General features: G+C 38.5%; 1 protein-coding gene across 1 annotated transcript; it reads left to right on the top strand.

Moving 5' to 3' along the window:
* Window positions 1-22650: 22650 nt before the first annotated feature.
* On the top strand, window positions 22651-23737 carry LOC121052530 (flavonol 3-O-glucosyltransferase F3GT2-like). The gene is made up of 2 exons (XM_040517758.1): window positions 22651-22885; window positions 23329-23737. Exons 1-2 carry the CDS (start codon window positions 22747-22749, stop codon window positions 23595-23597), a joined length of 408 nt encoding a protein of 135 aa, XP_040373692.1. The 5' UTR covers window positions 22651-22746; the 3' UTR covers window positions 23598-23737.
* Window positions 23738-24259: the final 522 nt, after the last annotated feature.

Below are 24259 nucleotides of genomic sequence, written 5' to 3'. Positions count from 1 at the left end.
ATGTACCCAGGAGTCTTAAGTAACCTACTTAAATCCCTGAAGTACGATGGCAGACAGACTAGAGCTCTAACTGAATATATCGTAACCTGTCACCTCGGCCAAGGTTCAACCTTACGATATATGCTGCCTGAGGATGCAACCTGCAACCCCGGATCCTTAGGCCAACCTGACCCTCAGATCAAAACGTTAAATCAACCCAAAAGGAGAAATCACAACCTGTGACTCTCAAATCCTCAAACACTTTTCAAAACAATAGAAATACCATTTCCCACCATTTGTTTTCCAAAAGCCACAACCCAAACAATAAAAGCATCATTTCATGCATATTGTTTCACAAATCCACAAACCACCAAAACATATATATTTCATGTAAATATATATCTACTAATACATGAATACGTATGTATATATATACATCCCATAATATATATATACACACACATAGTCATCTACTCAGAAAAGCCACTAATACCATCTATAGTTTGCAGTTAACTAAATAACTCTCAAAACAGTATGGTGAACCCGTTCGTGATATGAACTTCGTGAGATTACTCACCTCAGAATCCCGCTGCGTCTTCTATACAGAACCGAACTGACACTATCAGCAACAACTCGTCCAATTCACCTTTAGAAGCACCTAATCACCAATGATCTTAAATCAGCAACGATTCACATCCAGTTTAAGTCCGAAACCCCTGTTTTGAACTAAAATCCCCAAAGTGGCGCCAATCGAGGCAAAACCACATCCGAGACCTCCCAAAGTCTCCGGAATACGCTCACGATCGATGTGACCAAACCACAAGTCGATCGGACGCTCAAATCCTCACGGATCGAATAAATTCACCAATATGAAACGGCAAAAATCATAACAATTCCATACGAACTCCAAAATTTGCATATTATATATCGAAACGCTCGTATCAACGAGTAGAACATATATAATACCAAAAACAGTTCCTTAAGTGGCCGGAACACCGCCACAGACGGTGGTGCACCGCCGCCGGCCAAAAACTCATTATTTCACAAAACTCCCAACATCAAAAAGCTTCATCTAAGCATGCTTGTGAATTCTCATAACTGGATTGAAGTCAGAAAACAAGCCTAAGGGATCGAAAACTACCTCACAAGCTGTGAACAGTAATCCCAACTGAGTTGATCGAAGTTTCACATGAATCGATCCAAACAACCACCAAGGATCGATCAACGACGCCGCTCTGAGCTCAACCAAGAAGACTTGAAGCCTTGCCGACGTCGGAACAAGGATTTCCGACCGGGTCCGAAAACACCAACCTGCACCGCCTTGCAGCGCCGCCGTGGAGGAGAATCGGCGCTAGAGAACACCAGAGGGACGACCAGACGGAGGAGACGATCCTATCTGGAAAGTTTCGTCGCCGGAGATGGCCGGAGCTCGCCGGAAAAGCCGGGTCGGATCACCGGGTTCCGGTCGGGTCGAGCACGGGTGAAGAGAGAGAACGGAGCGTTTCTGGTTTCCGGAAAAGGAAAATGCAAAAATGGAAATAGTAAGTTTCCGAAAATGGAAACTCCTATTTATAGAACTTTCCCAAAACTTCAAACTCTCATAACTTTCTCATACGAGCTCCGATTCTCGCGTTCCACATGTCCACGAACTCGTATCGACGCGCTCTACAACTTTCGTGAAGGAAGTTTTCAGAGAATCCCAACGCTTCAAAATTCAACCTTTGCAAACCTCCTAAAGTCACACTTTCCGAATAAAAATTCATCCGAAACACTTCCACTCCATGCACGAGCCACGAAACCATCCAACAACCAAAAATTAGATTCCGGAAAATCCTCGAAAAATAATTACGAATTTCCGAGGCATCACACTATCAAACACCCAAAATCTCCGTTGTCTTCACCAAGGAAGGTCCAGTCATCTATCAATTGATAGTTTTGGTGATCAGACTTAAGATTCAAATTTTGATCCTTGGCTTTCTCTCTCATCAGGTTCATCGCCGGAACCACCACCTTCCAATCAGATAGCAGGCGATCCGGCTCAGATGACTCTCCATTCAGATCCACCACCACTGGCTCAGATGACTCTCCATCCATACTCTATCTTTGAATTGAAATTCAGAGTTGGTTTCTTTGATCTTCGGGTTTGAAGCTGAAATTGGGTTTCTCCATTTTTGATGGTATAAAACCCCAAATCAGCTTGTTCTTTGGTCTGTGAATTTGGTTATTGGGTTTTGATCTTATAATTTCTTCACTGTGATTTTCTGGGATAATAGAAAGAAAGGAGGAGAGAGGAAGAAAACTGAGGGCAGTAAATTTTGCTCAGTAAATTCGTTAGACAAACTGTGATACCCCGGAAATTCGTAATTATTTTCCGAAGATTTTCCGGAATTAATTTTATGTTTATTGGACGGTTTCGTGGCTCGTGGACGGAGTGGAAGTGTTTCGGATTAATTATCATTCGGAAAATATGACTTTAGGGGTGGCGCAAAGGTTGACTTTTGATAAGTTGAGATTCTCCGAAAACGAGTTCGTGGACATGCAGAACGCGAGAATCGGAGTTCGTATGAAGAACTTATGGGCTTCGGAAAAACTTTCCATTTTGGTATAAAAGGACGAAAATTTTCAGAAATTGCAAAAGAGCCCAGATTTCCCAAAATGGAAACCCGAGCTCGATCTCTCCCTCCCGAGCCCGTGCGCAGCCTCCATTTTCGCAGGCGTCGTTCTCCTTCGTCCGGCCACCTTTGGATGCGATTCAAAGTGGGTTCTCGTCGCATCAATCCCCTCTAGAGGTTTGTGGAAGGATTTATGAGAGATTCAAGCTGTGGAGGGAGCTACATCGACTGGAAGAGGCTTCTTCGGGGACGAAATCGTCTTGATTGGAGTCGGAGATTCCGGCCACCACAGCTGGTGGTTCTTGAGGGCTTTTAAAGCCCATAGGACGTTGATGCTTCTCCCAAAGCGGCTTGGGACGATGTCACTTGTGGACGATAAATCGAAGCTTTGAAATTCTAGGGTTCATCGAATTTCAGATGTTGCGAGGTAAATTTCGGCCAAACGGCTATGATTTAGACTTTGTGTTAGTTATGAAAGTTTAAATTGGAGTTGAGATGAAGAACTTTGGTGTTGGGAGTTTTGTCAAATTCCAACTTTGGTCCGGCGGGGGTGCCGCCACTGTGGTGGTGTTTTCCGGTAGTTTCCGGCCACCTCAGGGATAGTTTATGTTTCTGAGTTCAATCTACTCGTCGATACGAGCATTTCGATATATTGTTTTTAATTTTTGGAGATCATATGAGCATGTTAGGGTTTTTACGGTTTCGGACCATTCGATGTTTCGATCCGTGAGGATCCGACTATCCGATCGACTTGTGGTTTTGGCACATCGATCGTAGAAGTATTCCGGAGACATTGGGTGGTCTTGGATGTGGTTTCGCCTCAATTGGCATCACTTTGGAAATTTTTGTTCGATTTAGGGTTTCGAACGTTATTCCTTGTGTTTCATTGACTGAATCAGAGCTATAATTCCTTAGGTACGTGACGTAGTACTCCTTGGACGGCTATTTTGTGGATTGGCTGCCTTGTTCTGTATTAAAGACAGAGCGGAAGTTTCGAGGTGAGTAATCTCACGAAGTTCATTCACGAACGGGCTCACTATATCGTTTTGAGAGTTATTTAGTTAACTGCAAACTATAGTTGGTATTAGTAGGCATTCCTGAGCAGATGACTACGTATATATATATTTATGTGAAATATATATGTTTTGGTGATTTGTGTGGGTTTATCCCGTGCTTTGTTTCTTGATTGAAACGTGATTTGTTTATTGATTTAAACGTGTGAGTTTATCTCGTGATTTGTGTGGGTTTATCCCGTGCTTTGTTTCTTGATTGAAACGTGATTTGTTTATTGATTTAAACGTGTGCGTTTATCTCGTGATTTGTTTATTGATTTAAACGTGATTCGTGTGAGTTATTCTCGTGATTGGCGTGAGTTGTGTGTGGTATGAGTTACGCATACGGGCTTGCAAAAGCTTACCGGGTTTATTGTGTGACAACCCGGTACACTATTCAAACGGTGTAGGGGTTAATCCTGCAGGTTTGGATAATCGGGGCCGAAGCTGAGGTAGCGCCTTTGCAGCTTTACGGTAGGAAGCCATCTTTGTGACCTTACCGTTGATAAGGACTTCCGTTGTATAGTTACTCTGAGCAGCATTTACGTTTTATTTTGTTGTTGACAATTTAATTCGTAAGTTTGTGTAATATATAACTCTATGGAGCGAGTGTATATTAACTTTGAGGGTTCAGAGCATCAGTATGTACTTGGTTTAAAGGGAAAAAAGATTCCAGTTTATTTGTACTGATGACTGAACGTTTCACACATGTATAATTATAGGATTATATATATCGATTTTTATTTGTGTAAAAATTAGGGGCGTGACACAAATGGCGCCTGGTTTGCACGCGCTGTTAGTTTTTGACAGTGCAAAAACACTGCTGGTGCATGGAATACGCTCCCGATTAAGTTTTATTGAGGCTGCAAGGTTGTTGCAATCCTTAATAACTCAAATATTAATCGAGTTTATTCACCTCCTCTAGGCTTAACGTATATCCATCCTATCACTTTTAGTACACAACAGCAATGAGTTAATAGATTATATTACGAAATCCAAACTTGTCCAATAATCACAAATTTGGTCTGGATCTAGATCAAATCCTTATCATTGATAGGTCTACAAGTAATGTTCTCAAATGTATAACAATCATTTTCTTTAGTTTTCTAAATTTGAAATTAAATATCACGATAGGTTACATTTATATTGTGAGACATTGACTTGATATACATTTACGCAAGCGTACGTATCATTGTCAAAATAGGGAAGTATTAAGCCCAAAATTATCGTACCACGGGGATTAGTGGCCAACCCACAATCCTTAGGTGGTCAGAACTAAAGTCACTAAGCAAACAAAATAAAAAGAAAGAGAAAATAAATAAAAATGTTATTCCAAGGCACCAAGCATTGCTTAAAATTATTGTACCACGGGGATTAGTGGCTAACCCACAATCCTTAGGTGGTCAGAACTAAAGTCACTAAGCAAACAAAATAAAAAGAAAAAGAAAATAAATAAAAATGTTATTCCAAGGCACCAAGCCTTAGCAATGCTCGGCTTTGGTTTTCACCAACCCCTAATAAAAACTAAGACCCCGGTGATGGCTATTTATAATGAGGTAGAAATTGTCATTCGAAATTGTGATTGTAATTTTCTAATAATTAAATTGCAAGAATTTAAATGAAAACTTTAGCTAACAACTAAAGTAAATAAAGGAAAGAAAAAATAAGAAATTGAAATTAGGTCACTAGAGTATCCTCCTAGCCAAATTCAATGCACAAATATTGTGATGCCCCGGAAATTCGTATTTATTTTGCGAGGATTTTCCGGAATCTAAATTATGGTTTGGATAGTTTCGTGGCTCGTGGATGGAGCGGAAATTTTTTGGACGAATTTCTATTCGGAGCGGAAATGTTTTGGACGAATTTCTATTCGGAAGTGTGACTTTAGGGGTGGCGCAAAGGTTGACTTTTTATTCGTTGGGATTCTCTAAAAACTTCCTTCGTGAAAGTTGTAGAGCGCGTCGATACGAGTTCGTGGACATGTGGAACGCAAGAATCGGAGTTCGTATGAGAAAGTTATGGCCATTGGAAGGAATTTCCATTTTGGTATAAATAGAAGTTTCCCGAAGGAGAAACTTACTATTTTCATTATTTCCTTTTCCGGAAACTATTCCTTTCTCTCTCTTCTCTCTCGGCTGCTACCTTCAGAATCGAAGATATCCGGCTGACCCGACCCGGACCCGGTCGATCCGACCCAAATTTTCCTGCGAACTGCGGCGGTCTCCGGCGATGAAACTTTCTAGATAGGATCGTCTCCTCCGTCTGGTCGTCCCTCTGGTGTCCTCTAGCACCGATTCTCCTCCACGGCGGCGCTGCAAGGTGGTACAGTTTGTGGATTTCAAACCCGGTCGGAAATCCTTGTTCCGACGTCGGCAAGGCTTCAAGTCTTCTTGGTTGAGCTCAGAGCAGCCTCCTTAATCGATCTTTGGTGGTTGTTTGGGTCGATTCACGTGAAACTTTGATCAACTCGGATTTGATTACTGTTCACGGCTTGTGAGGTAGTTTTCGACCCCTTATGCTTGTTTTCTGACTTCGAGCTAGTTAGGAAAGTTCACAAGCATGCTTAGATGAGGAACTTTGATGTTGGGAGTTTTGTGAAATATTGAGTTTTGGCGCCGGTGTTCCGGCCACTTAAGGAACTGTTTTTGGTATTATATATGTTCTACTAGGTAATACGAGCGTTTCGATATATAATATGCAAATTTTGGAGTTCGTATGGAATTGTTATGATTTTTGCAGTTTCATACCGATCCATTTATTCGATCCGTGAGGATTTGAGCGTCCGATCGACTTGTGGTTTGGTCACATCGATCGTGGACGTATTCCGGAGACTTTGGGAGGTCTCGGATGTGGTTTTGCCTCGATTGGCGCCACTTTGGGGATTTTAGTTCAAAACAGGGGTTTTGGACTTAAATCGTTTGTGAATTATTACTAAGTGGAAACGATTGTGATTAGGTACTTGACGAAGTATTTGGACGGCTATTTTGTGGGTTGGCAGCATTGTTCTGTATTGAAGACGCAGCAGGAGTTTCGAGGTGAGTAATCTCATGAAGTTCATTCACGAACGGGCTTACCTTTATCGTTTTGAGAGTTATTTAGTTAACTGCAAACAATAGTTGGTATTAGTAGCCATTCCTGAGCGGATGACTACGTATATATATATTTACGTGAAATATATATGTTTTGGTGGTTTGTGGATTTTGAAACAATATGCATAAAATAATGCTTTTTATCATTTGGAAAACAAATGATTGTGGAAATGTTAATTTCGTTTTGTTTTGAAAAGCGTTGAGATTTGTGTATTTGAGGAACATTTTAGTTCGTGGGTGGTTTATTTAAATATGGGGTTTTACCGGGAGTAATTGATAGGGATCAATTACGGGGAATCTTTCATTTTAGATTCGTGTAACATTTTGGGTCCACTGTGACTCCTTTAATGTTTTGGTATTTATACCGCGGGTCTAAAGACTTACGAGTTGAGGATCGTGGGTGGGAAAATCGGGACTTCACGCCTTTGGCCGGGTTAGTGAATACGATCAGTTAGAGCTCTAGTCTGTCCGTCGCGTTTGTTTATTGATTTAAACGTGTGAGTTTATCTCGTGATTTGAGTGAGTTTATCTCGTGCTTTGTTTATTGATTTAAACGTGTGAGTTTATCTCATGATTTGAGTGAGTTTATCTCGTGCTTTGTTTATTGTTTTAAACATGTGAGATTATCTCGTGATTTGAGTGAGTTTATCTCGTGCTTTGTTTATTGATTTAAACATGTGAGTTTATCTCGTGATTTGAGTGAGTTTATCTCGTGCTTTGTTTATTGATTTAAACGTGATTTGTGTGAGTTATTCTCGTGATTCATGTGAGTTATTCTTGTGATTCGTGTGAGTTATTCTCGTGATTGGTGTGAGTTGTGTGTGGTTTGAGTTACTCTTACGGGCTTACAAAAGCTCACCCGGTTTGTTGTGTGGCAACCCGGTGCACCATTCAAACGGTGTAGGGGTTAATCCTGCAGGTCAGGAAAATTGTGGCTGAAGTTGGGGTTGCATACTTGCAGCTAAACGGTAGGAAGCAAATTTTGTGACTTTACCATTATTTGGACTTCCGTTGTAGTGAGCTCTGAGGACCATTTATGTTTTATCTAGTTGTTGACAATTTAATTCGTAAGTTTGTGTAATATATAACTCTTTGGAGCGAGTGTATATTAAGTTTGAGGGTTCAGGGCATCAGTATGTACTTAATTTAAAGGGAAAAAGATTCCAGGTATTTTGTATTGATGACTGAACGTTCACGCATGTATAATTATGGGATTATATATATATCGATTTTCTTGTGTGTAAAATCAGGGGCGTGACAGTTTGGTATCAGAGCGTAAAGTACATATTTGGTGATAATCAGTACTACCCGAGTGATGGCCCGTCTGCAGCGGATCCCCATCTGATGCTCTTCAGTATTGATATAATCACTGGGTATGTAGGAGTGCTAGTTGTGAGTTAGAGTGTAGAATTGTCAGAGCATTGGTTTGCTCTGTTGGTGAAGTTGTGAACCTAGGTGTTGGTTCTTTGAGTTGCAGTCATTTGAGGAATGGGAACCTCTGGATTGAACTCTGGTGGGGTGATAAGGATTGTTTTCGGAGAAAACTGTATCCTTTCATACGAGCTTAGTTGTTAGATTGTTGAAGTCATGTTGTTTGACTTAATGTGACCTCCTGAACTAAATTATATGCAGGGGTTACTATGAATTGTTTTGCTTGTTTTAAATTGTGATCGCCTTGTTTTCTTCTTGATTTGATTGATTGTTGGCTTGATTTATCTTGAAGACCATAGTGGTGACGATTTTGCTCTGTGTGAGGATAGAAAGGTGATTCATTGTTTTCACCTTTGATGTCATGTTGATGACAAAGGCTCCTAGTGGGGAGGGAATGAGCGTGGTTTGGGATTCGCCGTAGGGCGTTAGAATGGCATCAAACATTTCTTGAGGAAGTCTTGTTTGATTGAATTTGTGAAATGGAACGCTAGTTGAGAATCTAAGCATGAGGTTGTAGTCACCAGTTGACTTATGTAGGCACGATATGGAAGATTATGGAATTGATGGCCGTAGGTGTGAGCTATGTGTATATCATGTCTAGGTTGAGGTGACTGATCACAGATGGTGATATATTGAGTCACATATGGTGACTGATCACAGATGGTGATCGATATTGAGTCACAGATGGTGACTGATCATAGATGGTGATATATTGAGTCACATATGGTGACTGATCATAGATGGTGATCGATATTGAGTCACAGATGGTGACTGATCACAGATGGTGATCGATATTGAGTCACAGATGGTGACTGATCATAGATGGTGATATATTGAGTCACATATGGTGACTGATCACAGATGGTGATCGATATTAAGTCACAGATGGTGACTGATCACAGATGGTGACTGATCACAGATGGTGATATATTGAGTCACAGATGGTGACTGATCACAGATGGTGATCGATATTGGGTCACAGACGGTGACTGATCACAGATGGTGATCGATATTGGGTCACAAACGGTGACTGATCACAGATGGTGATCGATATTGGGTCACAGATGGTGACTGATCACAGATGGTGATATATTGAGTCACATATGGTGACTGATCACAGATGGTGATATATTGAGTCACAGATGGTGACTGATCACAGATGGTGATCGATATTGAGTCACATATGGTGACTGATCACAGATGGTGATCGATATTGAGTCACAGAGGGTGACTGATCACAGATGGTGATATATTGAGTCACAGACGGTGACTGATCACAGATGGTGATATATTGAGTCACAGATGGTGACTGATCACAAATGGTGATATATTGAGTCACAGATGATGACTGATCACAGATGATGATATATTGAGTCACAGATGGTCACTGATCACAGATGGTGACTGATCACAGATGGTGATATATTGAGTCACATATGGTGACTGATCACAGATGGTGATATATCGAGTCATAGACGGTGACTGATCTCAGATGGTGATCGAGATTGAATCACAGATGGTCACAAATGGTGACAAAGGCATGTTATCAGAAATCACGTCCTTGGCCGGACGAGTGGTTACGATGTCAGTCAGAGTTCTTGTCTGTCTGCCATGATAGTTTATGGGAGTAACGGTCGAGGTTGCTGGAGACTCATAAGTATGTAATTATAGGAGACTTCCGAGAGTATTCTTCCTTTATTGTCTAGATAAGACTTGAATTGCTTCTTGATGGTTAAGTTAGCAAATAGAACATTGTCACAGTGGTGATTTATGTTGTCCTTTCGGTGGAAAGGATATGGAATGTTAAAAGGAATCATGGTTGCATGGTTTCCTCAAGCTGATGTGTGTGAGGATAAGAAGGTACCTTATCTAATTCTGCTTGTGTGCTAGAATAATGTGTGATAGTTGTGTACTTCTTTCCATGTGTTGTGTTGTGTTGGGTTTTCCCTGTTGTCTAAAGTTAGACTTTGAGTGTGGTTTGTGGTGTGAAGCATCCTTCATTGTTGTGGTAGTAGAGGCCACTTTGATTTTGATTTCAATGACAGGTGATGATGTGTGTGCAGGTCATGCGGGGCCAGACCTTAGCTTGATTTTGTGTTCTCAGGTTGGGTAGACACTTATTAAGTTGTGATGCATAGGTTCGAGGTGAGTTGAAATGAAGGTTTCATTTTCAATTCTTGTAATGCAAGGTTTGCATTATTGGTGATATGATGCAGATACTGTTGTGATAACAGGATTCTGGACTCTTGTGTGATCTGTGTGTAGTGCTGCAGTCACAGAGTCTTTGTTGGATAGTATACGAGGATGAGATCCATGAAATGATTGGGTTACCACCGAGCGGTGTGGTAAAGATTCCTAGTGTTGTGATACTAGGTAGGGTACCTGTATCCATTATTGAGCTAGGGTATTGTACAGCGAGGTGAGAACAAGTTGTTGAGGAATGAGAATTGGATGTGGGGATGAGTTTATCCGTACTTGTTGGTGTGGTACGTTTAAATTTCAGGACGAAATTTCTTTAAGGGTGGTGGAATGTGATGCCCCGGAAATTCATATTTATTTTCCGAGAATTTTCCTGAATTAATTTTATGTTTATTGGACGGTTTCGTGGCTCGTGGATGGAGCGGGAGTGTTTCGGACGAATTTCTATTCGGAAAGTGTGACTTTAGGGGCGGAGCAAAGGTTGACTTTTTATTCGTTGGGATTCTCCAAAAACTTCATTCACAAAAATTGTAGAGTGCGTCGATACGAGTTCGTGGACATGTGGAACGCGAGAATCCGAGTTCGTATGAGAAAGTTATGGCCATTGGAAGGAATTTTCATTTTGGTATAAATAGAAGTTTCCCGAATGAGAAACTTACTATTTTCATTATTTCCTTTTCCGGAAACCATTCCTTTCTCTCTCTTCTCTCTCGGCTGCTACCTTCATAATCGAAGATATCCGGCTGACCCGACCCAGACCCAGTCGATCCGACCCGACTTTTCCGGCGAACTGCGGCGGTCTCCGGCGACGAAACTTTCCAGATAGGATTGTCTCCTCCGTCTGGTCGTCCCTCTGGTGTCCTCTAGCACCGATTCTCCTCCACGGCGGCGCTGCAAGGCGGTACAGTTTGTGGATTTCGGACCCGGTGGAAAATCCTTGTTCCGACGTCGGCAAGGCTTCAAGTCTTCTTGGTTGAGCTCAGAGCAGCCTCCTTAATCGATCTTTGGTGGTTGTTTGGGTCGATTCACGTGAAACTTTGATAAACTCGGATTGGATTACTGTTCACGGCTTGTGAGGTAGTTTTCGACCCCTTATGCTTGTTTTCTGACTTCGAGCTAGTTAGGAAAGTTCACAAGCATACTTAGATGAGGAACTTTGATGTTGGGAGTTTTGTGAAATATTGAGTTTTGGCCGGCGGCGGTGCGCCACCACCACAGGCGGGGTTCCGGCCACTTAAGGAACTGTTTTTGGTATTATATATGTTCTACTCAGTAATACGAGCGTTTCGATATATAATATACAAATTTTGGAGTTGGTATGGAATTGTTATGATTTTTGCAGTTTCACACCAATCGATTTAGTATATCCGTGAGGATTCGAGCATCCGATCGACTTGTGGTTTGGTCACATCGATCTTGGACGTATTCCGGAGACTTTGGGAGGTCTCGGATGTGGTTTTGCCTCGATTGGCGCACTTTGGGGATTTTAGTTCAAAATAGGGGTTTCGGACTTAAATCGTTTGTGAATTATTACTAAGTGGAAACCGATTGTGATTAGGTACTTGACGAAGTATTTGGACGGCTATTTTGTGGGTTGGAAGCATTGTTCTGTATTGAAGACGCAGCAGGAGTTTCGAGGTGAGTAATCTCACGAAGTTCATTCACGAACGGGCTTACCTTTATCGTTTTGAGAGTTATTTAGTTAACTGCAAACTATAGTTGGTATTAGTAGGCATTCCTGATGATAGGAGCATTTTAATGCGATGTTTTAAGTGTTATTTCCTCATATTTACTTAGTTATTTCCTTAAATAAATCTTTCTTGTTTCGAAAAGTTACTATTTTTAGAAAGTTTCCATATTTAGTAATAGTTTCTATTTTCAGGTCCTTGGAGCTAACTAGCTTGAAGGAGCTCAAGGACTGCAAAAATGAGCAGAAATGAAGAAATAAAGTTTTCCTGTTTCAACCAGGAAATCCTGTCCAGAAGAGGAAACCCTGCCAAAAAGAGACTTTTGCGTCAACCAAGAAGAGGAAATCAAGGGAGAGCTTTAAGGGAAAATATATTTTCCTTGGGGATTTAATTTGCCGTGAATTACTTAGAGGAAAAGGAGGTGCCAACATGAAAATCTGAAATATAATTGAAAATTTTGATTGGAGTAATTCAAGGGAGAATTTTATGGAAGGAAATATTCTTGGAAGAGTTAATTGTGTGATTGCTAAGAGAAAGAGAGAGAGACCAACGTGAAAATCAAAGGGAAATCAAGGAGATGACTCAAGGAGAAGAAATAGGGAGATTTTTAAGGAAAGAAGATATGTGGACACCAAGAAAAAGCTCAAAACGTGTCTAGGTGCATCCCTAAATTCCCTAAAGGAATGTTGGCCGAAATTCATGAAGAAAATCAGAAAATCCTTATACAATTTTGGCAAGGATATATTAAAGGAATTTAGGGAATTAATTTGGAGAGTTTTGATTGGTTGGATGACACACCAAGGCTTACTTGGCATTCTACGATTGGTTGGACCACATCACAAGGCTTACTTGGCATCATACCATTGGTTGAAGTGATGTGGAAATTTCTGATTGCTTGGAGAACCCTAGCCGTGCCCCTGTATATACTCCTTCATATTTGAAGTTAAAGGAGGTTCCACACTACACAATTTTCAGAAAATCACATAGTTAACGTCTAGTATCTCCATTCTCTAGTTCATCTTTGGCGTTTCAAGCAAGGCAAGGAAGAAGGAAGAAGAAGCCGTGAGCATCCCTCCACCCCCCACCTTGGAGCCATGAAGCTTGAAGGTTTGCTTTCAAAGTTCAAGTTCAACGTCCAAATTCTTCATCACCATCTCCATTCACGGTGTAATTCGACCTTTGACCTTGTAACCTCTTTTGGTTTTCCTTGCTTGAATTCGTTGATTATGTTCTAGTTAACCTTAATGTTTGAATAAAGTTTAATTCCAGATTTTTATGATTGAATAAATTTCAGATTCCTATATTGTGATTCTTGGTTGCTTTTGTGAGATTGTTTAATTAAATTTGTTTGATTGAAATCTTTTATGTATTTTTCTTATGTGGTTCGAAACATATAGGGTTTATGCATAATTGTTGCTAGATTTAAGAACATGATTCAACTTATTGTTTTGTGAACTTGAATCAAAAGTAGCAAAGGTTTTGGACAAAAACCGAATTTAATTGAAAAGGATTGCAATTAGATGGACTTTTTCATACTAAGTTGTACACTTGAGTTGATAGCCTTTCTATATGTTCTTCATGCATCTAACATGTTATGATTGCCTAGCTTTCTAGAACTTGAATGCATGTTTGATAGGATTAATCTTTGTGCTTTCACTTAGGTTAATTAGCATTGGAAAGTAAAATATGGTAAATTATTTGCTTTGAATATTTCACATGATCAACTCTTTCTCATGACTTAAGATGAATAATAATAGGGTTGAGTCGAATTTGATTATGAATTTGGTTTTGATCTTTGTTTCATTTGTTCCATTCTTGTATTTGTGTTTATACATTTTCTTTATTTTGTTTCTTCACTTAGTTAATTTTCGGAAACTTAAACCAAAACACCCCCCTTAATTTCGTAAATTTGTGTGTACTTGTAAATATCTTTGTAAATATTATACTTTGTTTTAATTTTAATTGTTTATTTGTTTGACAATGACAGGTGTACCCTCAATCCCCGGAATAGAACGATCCCTACTTGCTTATACTACTAATGATATTTTTAGGGTTAAATTATACGCTTGCTTTGGAGCGTATTACCTGAGCGGATGACTACGTATATATATATATATATATATATTTACGTGAAATATATATGTTTTGGTGGTTTGTGGATTTTGAAACAATATGCATGAAATGATGCTTTTTATTGTTTGGGTTGTGGCTTTTGGAAAACAAATGATTGCGGAAATGTTAATTTTGTTTTGTTTTGAAAAGCATTGAGATTTGTGTATTTGAGGAACATTTTAGTTCGCGGGTGGTTTATTTAAATATGGGTTTTTACCGGGAGTAATTGATAGGGATCAATTACGGGGAATCTTTCATTTTAGATTCGTGCAACATTTTGGGTCCACTATGACTCCTTTAATGTTTTGGTATTTATACCGCGGGTCCAAAGACTTACGAGTTCAGGATCGTGGGTGGGAAAATCGGGACTTCACACCTTTGGCCGGGTTAGTGAATACGATCAGTTAGAGCTCTAGTCTGTCCGCCGCGTTTGTTTATTGATTTAAACGTGTGAGTTTATCTCGTGATTTGAGTGAGTTTATCCCGTGCTTTGTTTATTGATTTAAACGTGATTTGTGTGAGTTTATCTCGTGCTTTGTTTATTGATTTAAACGTGTGAGTTTATCTCGTGATTTGAGTGAGTTTATCTCGTGCTTTGTTTATTGATTTAAACGTGTGAGTTTATCTCGTGATTTGAGTGAGTTTATCTCGTGCTTTGTTTATTGATTTAAACGTGATTTGTGTGAGTTATTCTCGTGATTCGTGTGAGTTATTCTCGTGATTCGTGTGAGCTATTCTTGTGATTCGTGTGAGTTATTCTTGTGATTGGTGTGAGTTGTATGTGGTTTGAATTACTCATACGGGCTTGCAAAAACTTACCGGGTTTGTTGTGTGGCAACCCGGTGCACCATTCAAACGGTGTAGGGGTTAATCCTGCAGGTCAGGAAAATGGTGGCTGAAGTTGGGGTTGCATACTTGCAGCTAAACGGTAGGAAGCAAATTTTGTGACTTTACTGTTATTTGGACTTCCGTTGTAGTGAGCTCTAAGGAGCATTTACGTTTTATCTAGTTGTTGACAATTTAATTCGTAAGTTTGTGTAATATATAACTCTATGGAGTGAGTGTATATTAACTTTGAGGGTTCAGGGCATCAGTATGTACTTAGTTTAAAGGGAAAAAGATTCCAAGTATTTTGTATTGATGACTGAACGTTCACGCACATATAATTATGAGATTATATATATCGATTTTCTTGTATGTAAAATCAGGGGCGTGACAAATATGTTCCGACAATGGTCATTCAATTCATAATGGCATCAAGAACCGTACCTAAGGGTTTTCAAGGCTCATGGGTCATTAGATTCCTTATAGGGTATTCCTACTCCTGATCAAGGGCCATGGAAACTCAATTGGGACAATCTAGAGCTTTATTAGGGCCTCTAGTTGCACCAAAAGGTGAAGAATCATAAAATCAAGGCTCCCAAGCAAGCCAGCACGGCAATAAAAATTGGTATTGTAACTAACCTTGTTCTAAACAAGTATCCTAGCCATAACTTAGAGAAGTGATTAGGTCCCCTAATTCGTTCTAGACATGCTCATCTACATATTCAAGAATTAATCAAGCTCCTAATCATGCATCTAAGCCAAATATTATAATAGAACATATGTCATACATGAAATTGAAAATCATTGAGTCAAAACATATTTATTACATTAAATCCATGCTAGGGCTCAAACCCTAGTTTCCTAAATAAACTACTCACAACCCATCAATAAATCAACAACAATATACATCCAATTACAATAAATTAAAGAGAGTAAGGTAAAGAGAACTGAAAAGTTGCAAGGGCAAGTCACAATTGTTATGGAGCAAATACGACAAGCCTTGATTTATAGCTTCTCACTTTTATCCAAATTCAAATCTTGATGCTCATTGACAAATTGATGAAGATTTGTTGGTAATGATGTGAGAAAAATAAAAGAAATTGAAAAATAGAAAATGGGAGTGGTGGTCTTTGTGGGTGAGAGGAAGAATGAGGAATAGGTGGTTGGTCTGATGGGAAAGGGCAGAAGCCCTTCCCCTTTGTGTTGCGGCTACTCTCTGTTAGTGTCCCAAGGAATGAGAAGAGAGAGAGTATATATTGGTTGGTCGGCTATATATATAGAATGAATGATTAGGTTTGGAATTAATCGATTCAGACCAAAAAAAAAATAACAAATTACATATAAGTTATTGACAAAAGATGACTTAACAAATACATCATTTAAAGATGAAATTAAACACATAAGGACTAAATCTTACAAATAAGGACAATGTGCTCTCCACTTGCCACATGTCATGAGTTAATTTACATTTTTACCCTTAACTACCTATTTTAACTTCTAATCCCTTTATAAGGATTAAATCTTACAAATAAGGACAATCTGCTCTTCACTTGTCACATTTCATGAGTTAATTTATTTTTGTACCTTTAACTAATTTTTTTAACTTCTAATCCCTTTATGTCACTTTTTTTTTCTTAGAATAATCTCTTTTATGTTACTTTTTTTTTTGAAGAATAATCCGTTTATGTTACTTTTTTTTTTCTTCTTCTGAGAATAATCCTTTTATGTTATTTTTTTTCCTGAGAATAATCCGTTTATATTACTTTTTTTTTTAAGAATAATTCGTTTATGTTACTTTTTTTTTTTTTTTTTTTGAGAATAATCGCTTTATGACACTTCACAAAACCTCACTCTCCTACTACTCTCATCTCATCGCCTAATCCTACTACTGCACTTGTCCAATCCTGCTACTGCCCACGTTGCACTCATACTCGTCCAACACTGCTACTGCACTCTTAGTCTTGTTATGCTACTGCACTCATCATCACCTAATCCTGCATTAATTCAATCTTGCTACTGCACTTGCTGTACTCATACTCGTCCAGTTCTGCAACTCGTGTTCTGCTACTGCACTCGTCATTGCCTATTCCTGCTACTGTACTTGTCCAATCCTGCTACTGCACTCATACTCGTCCAATTTTGCTACTGCATTTGTACTCGTGTTCTGCTACTGCACTCGTCATCGCCTATTCCTGCTACTGTACTCGTCCAGTTCTGCTACTGCACTCGTCATCGCCTAATCCTGCTACTGTACTCTTTCAATCCTACTACTGCACTCGCAGCAGTCATGCTCGTCTAGTTCTGCTACTGCCCTCGTACTCATGTTCTGCTACTGCATTCGTCATCGCCTACATTATCTTCTTTCTTGCCCTTTTTGTTTTTGTCTTTCTTTGCTTCCAAGTACCTGAACACAAAAAGCTGGTCATTAATCCATAGATCATATCATTGACAGTAGCCGATCATATCAAAGTAAACTACAGAACCTTAGTGATACTAAATTCATGAATCTGCTTTCAATAATAATAAACTGCACAGTAGCACATAACAATAATAAACTGCACACAGTAGCACATAACAATAATAAACTGCACAAATAAACTTCAAATAAACTGCACACAATAGCACATAACAATAATATGTACTTCACACATAGCAAGATAAGAACATTGATATAACAAAACTAGAAGCCAGAACAATAATAAACTGCACAAATAAACTTCAATTGAACACAGTAGCACATAACAATAATAAACTGCACAGTAGCACATAACAATAACAAACTGCACAAATAAACTTCAAATAAACTGCACATAGTAGCACATAACAATAATATGTACTTCACGCATAGCAAGATAAAAACATTGATATAACAAAACCAGAAGCCAGAACAACAAAAAGCCATAACCCAAAATGGGGTAAGTTCCAAAACTGCAATAGAAGATGCATAGATAATCAATATACATGGAAACTATATCCCTTCAAAGATTTGACATAAGCTAATAACTAATAAGCCTTATGCCCTTACAGCCAGAAAGCAGACCATCAACATACTCGACAAAGAAACCATTGTCCATTTGACAGAACAATATCTGGGCAACTAAAGCAGTCAGTATTCATTTCAGGTGTCCATTTGACCTCAGTCAACACACCATCGTCTTTCATTTCATGTTAAAAGCAGTCATAATCTCAAACAACTAAAGCAAGATCAAATCTTCAATATCAATAGTTCAATACTAATCTTCCACCAGATATGCACACACATAAAAAAAAAAACAGTAAGAAACAACACAGAGCAATATAATCAATATACCATTTTCAAAAGAGGCTACTGCTTCCCCACACTCCAAACTGACTGCTACTGCTTCCCCATACTCCAAACTGACTGCTACTGCTTCAAACGCCACAATCCTAAAAGTTTTCTGAAAATTTTCAAGGTCATGTCAGTCATTTGTATAATTAGCCATAGTGATTTCCACATCCAAGAACCAACTGAAACTACAGTCAACTATGAAAACACTACCGGAAGATTGGTATCAACTATAAAAGAAAGGAGTAGTCGACTTTACCATAGCATTTGAGACAACTTCCTCTTCTTCAAGCTTAAGAAAGCTGCACAATATCATCAATGGCCTGGTTCAGCAGCACATCAAGGATCAGCCCCTCAACTTCCACATAGATCTCTTCGATTTCTTCTCGAAGAGCTCCGTCACCCTCGTGGATCAGCAGCGTTGCGTCACCGCCGTCATCGACGATCAGATATGGGCCTCCGCCGGGACCCTAGTGCAGATCGTACCTCCGATCTTCAACTCCTGGTGTACGGCATCACAGCGATTCTGAACCTCTCGCTCTGCGACGAGAATAAGGAGCTCATAGCTTCGTCGGGATCAATCAAGCCCTGGTCCGAGCGCTCGAGACCGGAAATCCAACCACGAAATAGAAGCTCGAACCGGAACCCGAACAATTATTAGATCGAAGCAATGCAGGTTACGCCGGCGACGGAGGAGACCAAAAACGAAGGGTTTGATCTGAGAAAGGATGATGAGAGAATAGAAGAGAGGCTCGTCGTGATTTACAGAGAAATCAATTTTGGATTTTTTTGGTTTTTCAGAGGTTTGGGGTCAGTGGCATACGCGTAAATATTTCATCAAACTGAGCATTTTGGTCATTTTTCATTAAAACTGGGAGTCAGACTAGCATCATGTAACTTTTGGGCCTGGGCTCATGTCCTTATTTGTATAAATCTTTTTGAAAGTGAGTTTTCTGTGTATACATCTTTGGTCATGTGCTACTATGTAATTTTCTAAAAAAAAAAAGGTTTGGAATTAATTGATGCTCGGTGGTGTGGGGCTGGAAGAAGAGAAGAGGATGGACACGTGTCATACCGTGATAGGAAGAGAGGAGAAAGGAAAGGATAAAAAAAGAAAAAAGATGAAGGACGTGCACGTGGGGGGAGAGGGGAAGGATTCTGATGCTGACGTCATCATGACGTTAGCAAAGTCATTATATATATATATATATATATATTTTTTTTTTTTTCCTTTTCTTTTCTTGTCTTTTTTTTTTCTTCTTTCTTCTTTTTGCTTTCTTCGGTCCATTTTGAGATTGCTTCATTTTAAAAAAAATCAGTTTTTGTTCAAAATTTTAGATTTTATTGAGTTTGGTAAATAAATAAAAAACAGCTTTAATTGAAAGTTATAGGTCACTGATAGCAGATTTTAGAAGCAGTTCAGAGGTTGCTTTTAGCAGCTATTGTGGATCAAAACACGCTCTGCAGGTGTTTTATGTACTGATAGCACTTTTAAAAATATTATTTACCAAACACGAAACTGTTTTAATTCACAGCTAATTATTCTCACAACACAGCAGCAGCAATTTTTTTTTTAAAATTACAGCAATCCCAAACTAGCTTCTCTCTTCTCAATGCACTTACGCATATGCTATCGGAGACAATTGGATTCTACTCCCTTGATGGTGTTGACCATGGTTGACCCGCATTGACAATTTCGTTCTTTTGTCGGAAACTTCATTTTGCTCCAATTTCACATTTTTTTATCTCATTCCCGCGATTCCGCGTATTTTCTACACAATAAATAAAATTGGATTAATTACATTATAATTGGCTCAAAGATTAGCTTATTTCTAGTGTTTTAGATACAATTACATGCATATAATCAGACATCATCTCATAAAACAAAGTTTAGAGTCATATTGCTAGATTCGTATGTTTTTTTTCTAGTCTCAAAGAGTGTAAAAATAAAAAGAAATAATATTGTACGAGAGCTCGAGTGTTGTTCCCATTTATCCATAATATTGATTAAATTATGATTTGGTGAGTGAAAATGACATTGTTACTTGTAATACATCGTAGTACTATCTTTTTTACATTTTTTTTTTTTTGACGAATTTTTGGTTACATTTATTAGCTATTTTAAGATGTGATAACTTCCACCTCAATTTCCTTACTTTTTGTTAAAACCTACCCTGTTTTTTTTTTTTTTTGGTAAGTTAAAACCTACCCTGTTGTTCGTTTCACAGCCAACCAATTTCCCGCTCAATCCGTCTGTTTGCGTCGCATCATTAAACTTTCACGTACATTTTTCCCACAACCACAAATCTGTGAACTTTACGAAAAATAAAAATAAGCTGGAATGGTTGTCCTAAATGAGTTTTTTCCCCTCCACCTTTCTTCAACCTACCCACCAGTCTCGCTGTCTTTTTCTGTCTCTTCCTCTTCCTCGTATAAATAAATCACCCTACAGCAAACAAAAGTTCTACATTTCAACCAACTATGGCCGGCCAAAACCGTAAACAACCCTCGACTAAGTATCACCACCATGTCGCCGCTTTGGCCTTCCCCCTTACGGAACCCATGCAGGCCCTCTCTAGACCTCGTTCTTCTACTCGCTGCCGCCGCACCAGACACAATCTTCTCCTTCATTACTACTTCTAAAGCCAACAGCTCCCTCTTCTCGTCCACCTCTAAGGTCTCGGCCTTCCTAAATGTGAAGGCCTACGACATCTCGGATGGGTTGCCAGAGGGCACTACAACAGGGACCATTTTTTCTGGCAACTAAATTAGGTCAGAAAATGCATTATTTCCAACCAAAAATTTCCGTCAGTGGTGGTCGAGAATATCCCCTCATAAATGCCCTACTATGGACCAGTCGTTGGAATAACAAGCATTTTCGACCACATTTTGCCGTCGTTGAAGTCAGAAAGATTATTTTTTCCATCGAAATATTCGGTCAAAAAGCCGTCAAAAATACATTATGTAAACGACGACATCATGTTTCCGACAACATATTTCCAACGACTTACTTCGTGAGAATAATTATTTCTGGCTAAAATATTTTATTATTATTGACCAAAATGTTCGTCAAAACTAATCATTTTTACCATCCAAAAAATAATTAATATTTTAACAAAATAATAATAATATTTACAATGGGTCGGAAATGAGTTTTCTAACCACTTTTGGTTGTTGGTTTATTTTTATTTTTATTTTTATTTTTATTTTTATTTTTACATCCAACTACCAAAAAATAATTTTTTGAAGCATTCTTCTTGAATAAAAATATATATTAAAAATATAAATACTTGAAGAGTACAAAATAAAGAAGATTAAGCTACATTTTATTTGAAACAAGACATTCATCATCAAGTCTTACAAAATAGGAAAAGTCATAACAACTATGAGCGTAAAACTTGTAGGGAACTAAAAATAGGACATAAGCATATAGTACTAATTTAACATTAGCAAACAGCAAGAAAGTAGTATTTCATGTAGCTATCATTTGTCTTCATGATTTGCATCTGAGATCCCTGTGAAACCTCAACATTCAGGTATTACTTGTCCTAGAGGCCGAGTTTTACTAGCTTGGTTTTATCCTGGGAAAGACCCTCGTTATCCTATTGATCTCACTGCTGATGATCCTGAAGTAAAGTTTCGTGTTTCACATACTCGAATGAAGATTGAAAAACCAAAAGTCGGCCCATCTTGTCCAAAATCTACCATTGCTATTGATGACTCGTCTGATTCATCTGCCGAAAATTAAGAAAGTTGCTGTTTTATAATAAGGGCATATTCTATTTTATTTTCGTGTCATATAGCAATAATTATTTGTAAAACTGGTTAGTTTTTGTGTATCTACATTTGCTTGCATGCTAGTGATGCACAAATAATTTTTTTTTATTTCCTTATTTATATTGTGTTAACATCAAGACGTTCACTACAAGTTTCACAATTTATTAATGAATTCATTAGAAATATTGGACGTATGCTATATCATTAACGAATCTCACTATTTTCGACGGTGAACGTTTTGGTCGGAAATATTACATATATTTTCCGATGACAAAAAGATCTCGTCGGAAAATGATCTATTATTTTCCGACTATATCCAGTGTGGTCGAAAAAGTAATTAGCGGGAAGTCTTCCCGCCATATAATAATTAGTTCCAACCAAAATCTATACTTTCTTTGAGAGATTGGTGGCCGTCGGAAATAATGGCTATCAAAACAGTGTATTTCCAATGGACAACTTTTTTTGTCTGTAAAAATGCTATTTCTGACCAAAAGTAGCTGCCGTTGAAAAAACATAGTCAGAACAACCATTTCTCTTGTAGCAAGGTTTTCGTGCCCTTAGGCCACCCAAAGTAGCCTATTGGCTTCTTTCTCAAGGCGGCCCCTGCCAACTTTAGGAGCGCGATGAATGAGTCTGAGTCGGGTTTCGAGCTGAAGATAGGGTGTCTGGTGATGGATGCTTTCTTTTGGTTTCGCGGGAGATATGGCGGAGGAGATGAAGCTTCCCCGGGTACCACTCTGGACGGCTGGTCCTCGTTCCCTTCTTGTTCATGCTGCCACAGACTCAATACGACAAAGGGTACTTGGAACCGATGGTAAGGATCAATTTTGCTAATTAATCTTAGTAGGTAATTATGGCTCAAATTAGAGAATCATATTGATGCATACTTGAAACTGGATTTATATAAAGTAGTTTTGCCATTAGGAAGTGCTTTTGATATTGGTTCTATTTGGTTCTTACTTTCTTTTTACTGAATCCTCCCCCATATACAATAGCTTCATAATAAATTGGTCCCCGACTGTCCTAGCAAGGTACGTATAACCTTCAGTGTAAGGTCTATAATTAATGGACATCATTAATGAACTTCACCCTTTCTTGATCTGACAGTGATAATACTGACTTAGATATTATGGTAGGTTGAGATACTTAAATGTTTGGTGAGCATAACCGTGAAAATGAACTTCTAGCAAATTAAATGTGGTAGGCATTTACAAAAGTATAGCCTTACCGCTGGTCTTAATGCATTTTTTTTTTCAGGAAATAGAGAGAAAACCCTCGAGTTTCTTCCCGGATTTTCCAAACTTGAGGTAGCTGATTTACCTGATGGAGTGGTATCAGGGAATTTAGAGTCACCCATATCATCCCTGATACACAAAATGGGACAAAAGCTGCCAAAGGCCACTACTAGAGAAAACTCATTCAGGGGCAAAATCAATTTGTCTCCAAAAGTTGAGAATTCGTCCCCCGAAAAAATTAGAGACGAAACCGTTTTGTGGCTAAAGTCATCTCCTAATGGTCATCCCTAATTATTAAAGGCAACGGCTGATAAATTCCGTCTCCTAGTACATTTGGAGAAGAAATTAATATTGTCCCCCTATTCAATAAAATTTCATACCTAATTTTTTGAGATTGGCGGGAAATTTAACTTTAAATAGCGCCAATGAGAGGAATATGGGACAAAACTCAAACCGTCTCTTTTTAATTTTAAACTTTAAATTTAATCAAATATAATTTTAATTTTCAATAAATTATTGAATGATAATAGGCAACAAATCTAGTTTGTTGCCTGTTAAATAGAACTTTTATTAACAAAAAAATTCAATTATTATGGATAACCTAGTGATAAACAAAGGCATAATATCAATTTTTTTTCAGTGGTTAGAGCACCCACTACCTAATGACGAAGTCATGGGTTCGAGTCACCATGGGGGTAGGAGTGAAATCCTTGGATTCTCTTTTTATAGTTAGTATAATAAGTGTCATAATATCATATATAGTTAGTATTAATGCACTAAGTATTAATAAGTGTCATAATATCATAGTTAGTAAAAACCAGGACGTGTATAGTATGTGAAAAATACGTACGTGTATTATTTGGACATTTTATCATATAGTAATTAAATTTTTTTAATTAAAATATTAATTTATATTCATTTTTGTTCAATAATATGTGTAAAATCCGGAAAAA

The sequence above is a fragment of the Rosa chinensis genome, chromosome 4, assembly GCF_002994745.2.
Source record: "Rosa chinensis cultivar Old Blush chromosome 4, RchiOBHm-V2, whole genome shotgun sequence".
NCBI classification, from domain to species: Eukaryota; Viridiplantae; Streptophyta; class Magnoliopsida; order Rosales; family Rosaceae; genus Rosa; species Rosa chinensis.
Note: the sequence above shows the minus strand (reverse complement) of the source record. Positions and strands in the feature narration are given on the sequence as shown.

Coding starts and splice junctions, on each gene's coding strand:
- LOC121052530 (XM_040517758.1), top strand. CDS start 22,747: ATGCTTTCTTTTGGTTTCGCGGGAGATATGGCGGAGGAGATGAAGCTT. Junction 22,886..23,328: donor AAGGGTACTTGGAACCGATG/GTAAGGATCAAT, acceptor TTTTTTTTTCAG/GAAATAGAGAGAAAACCCTC.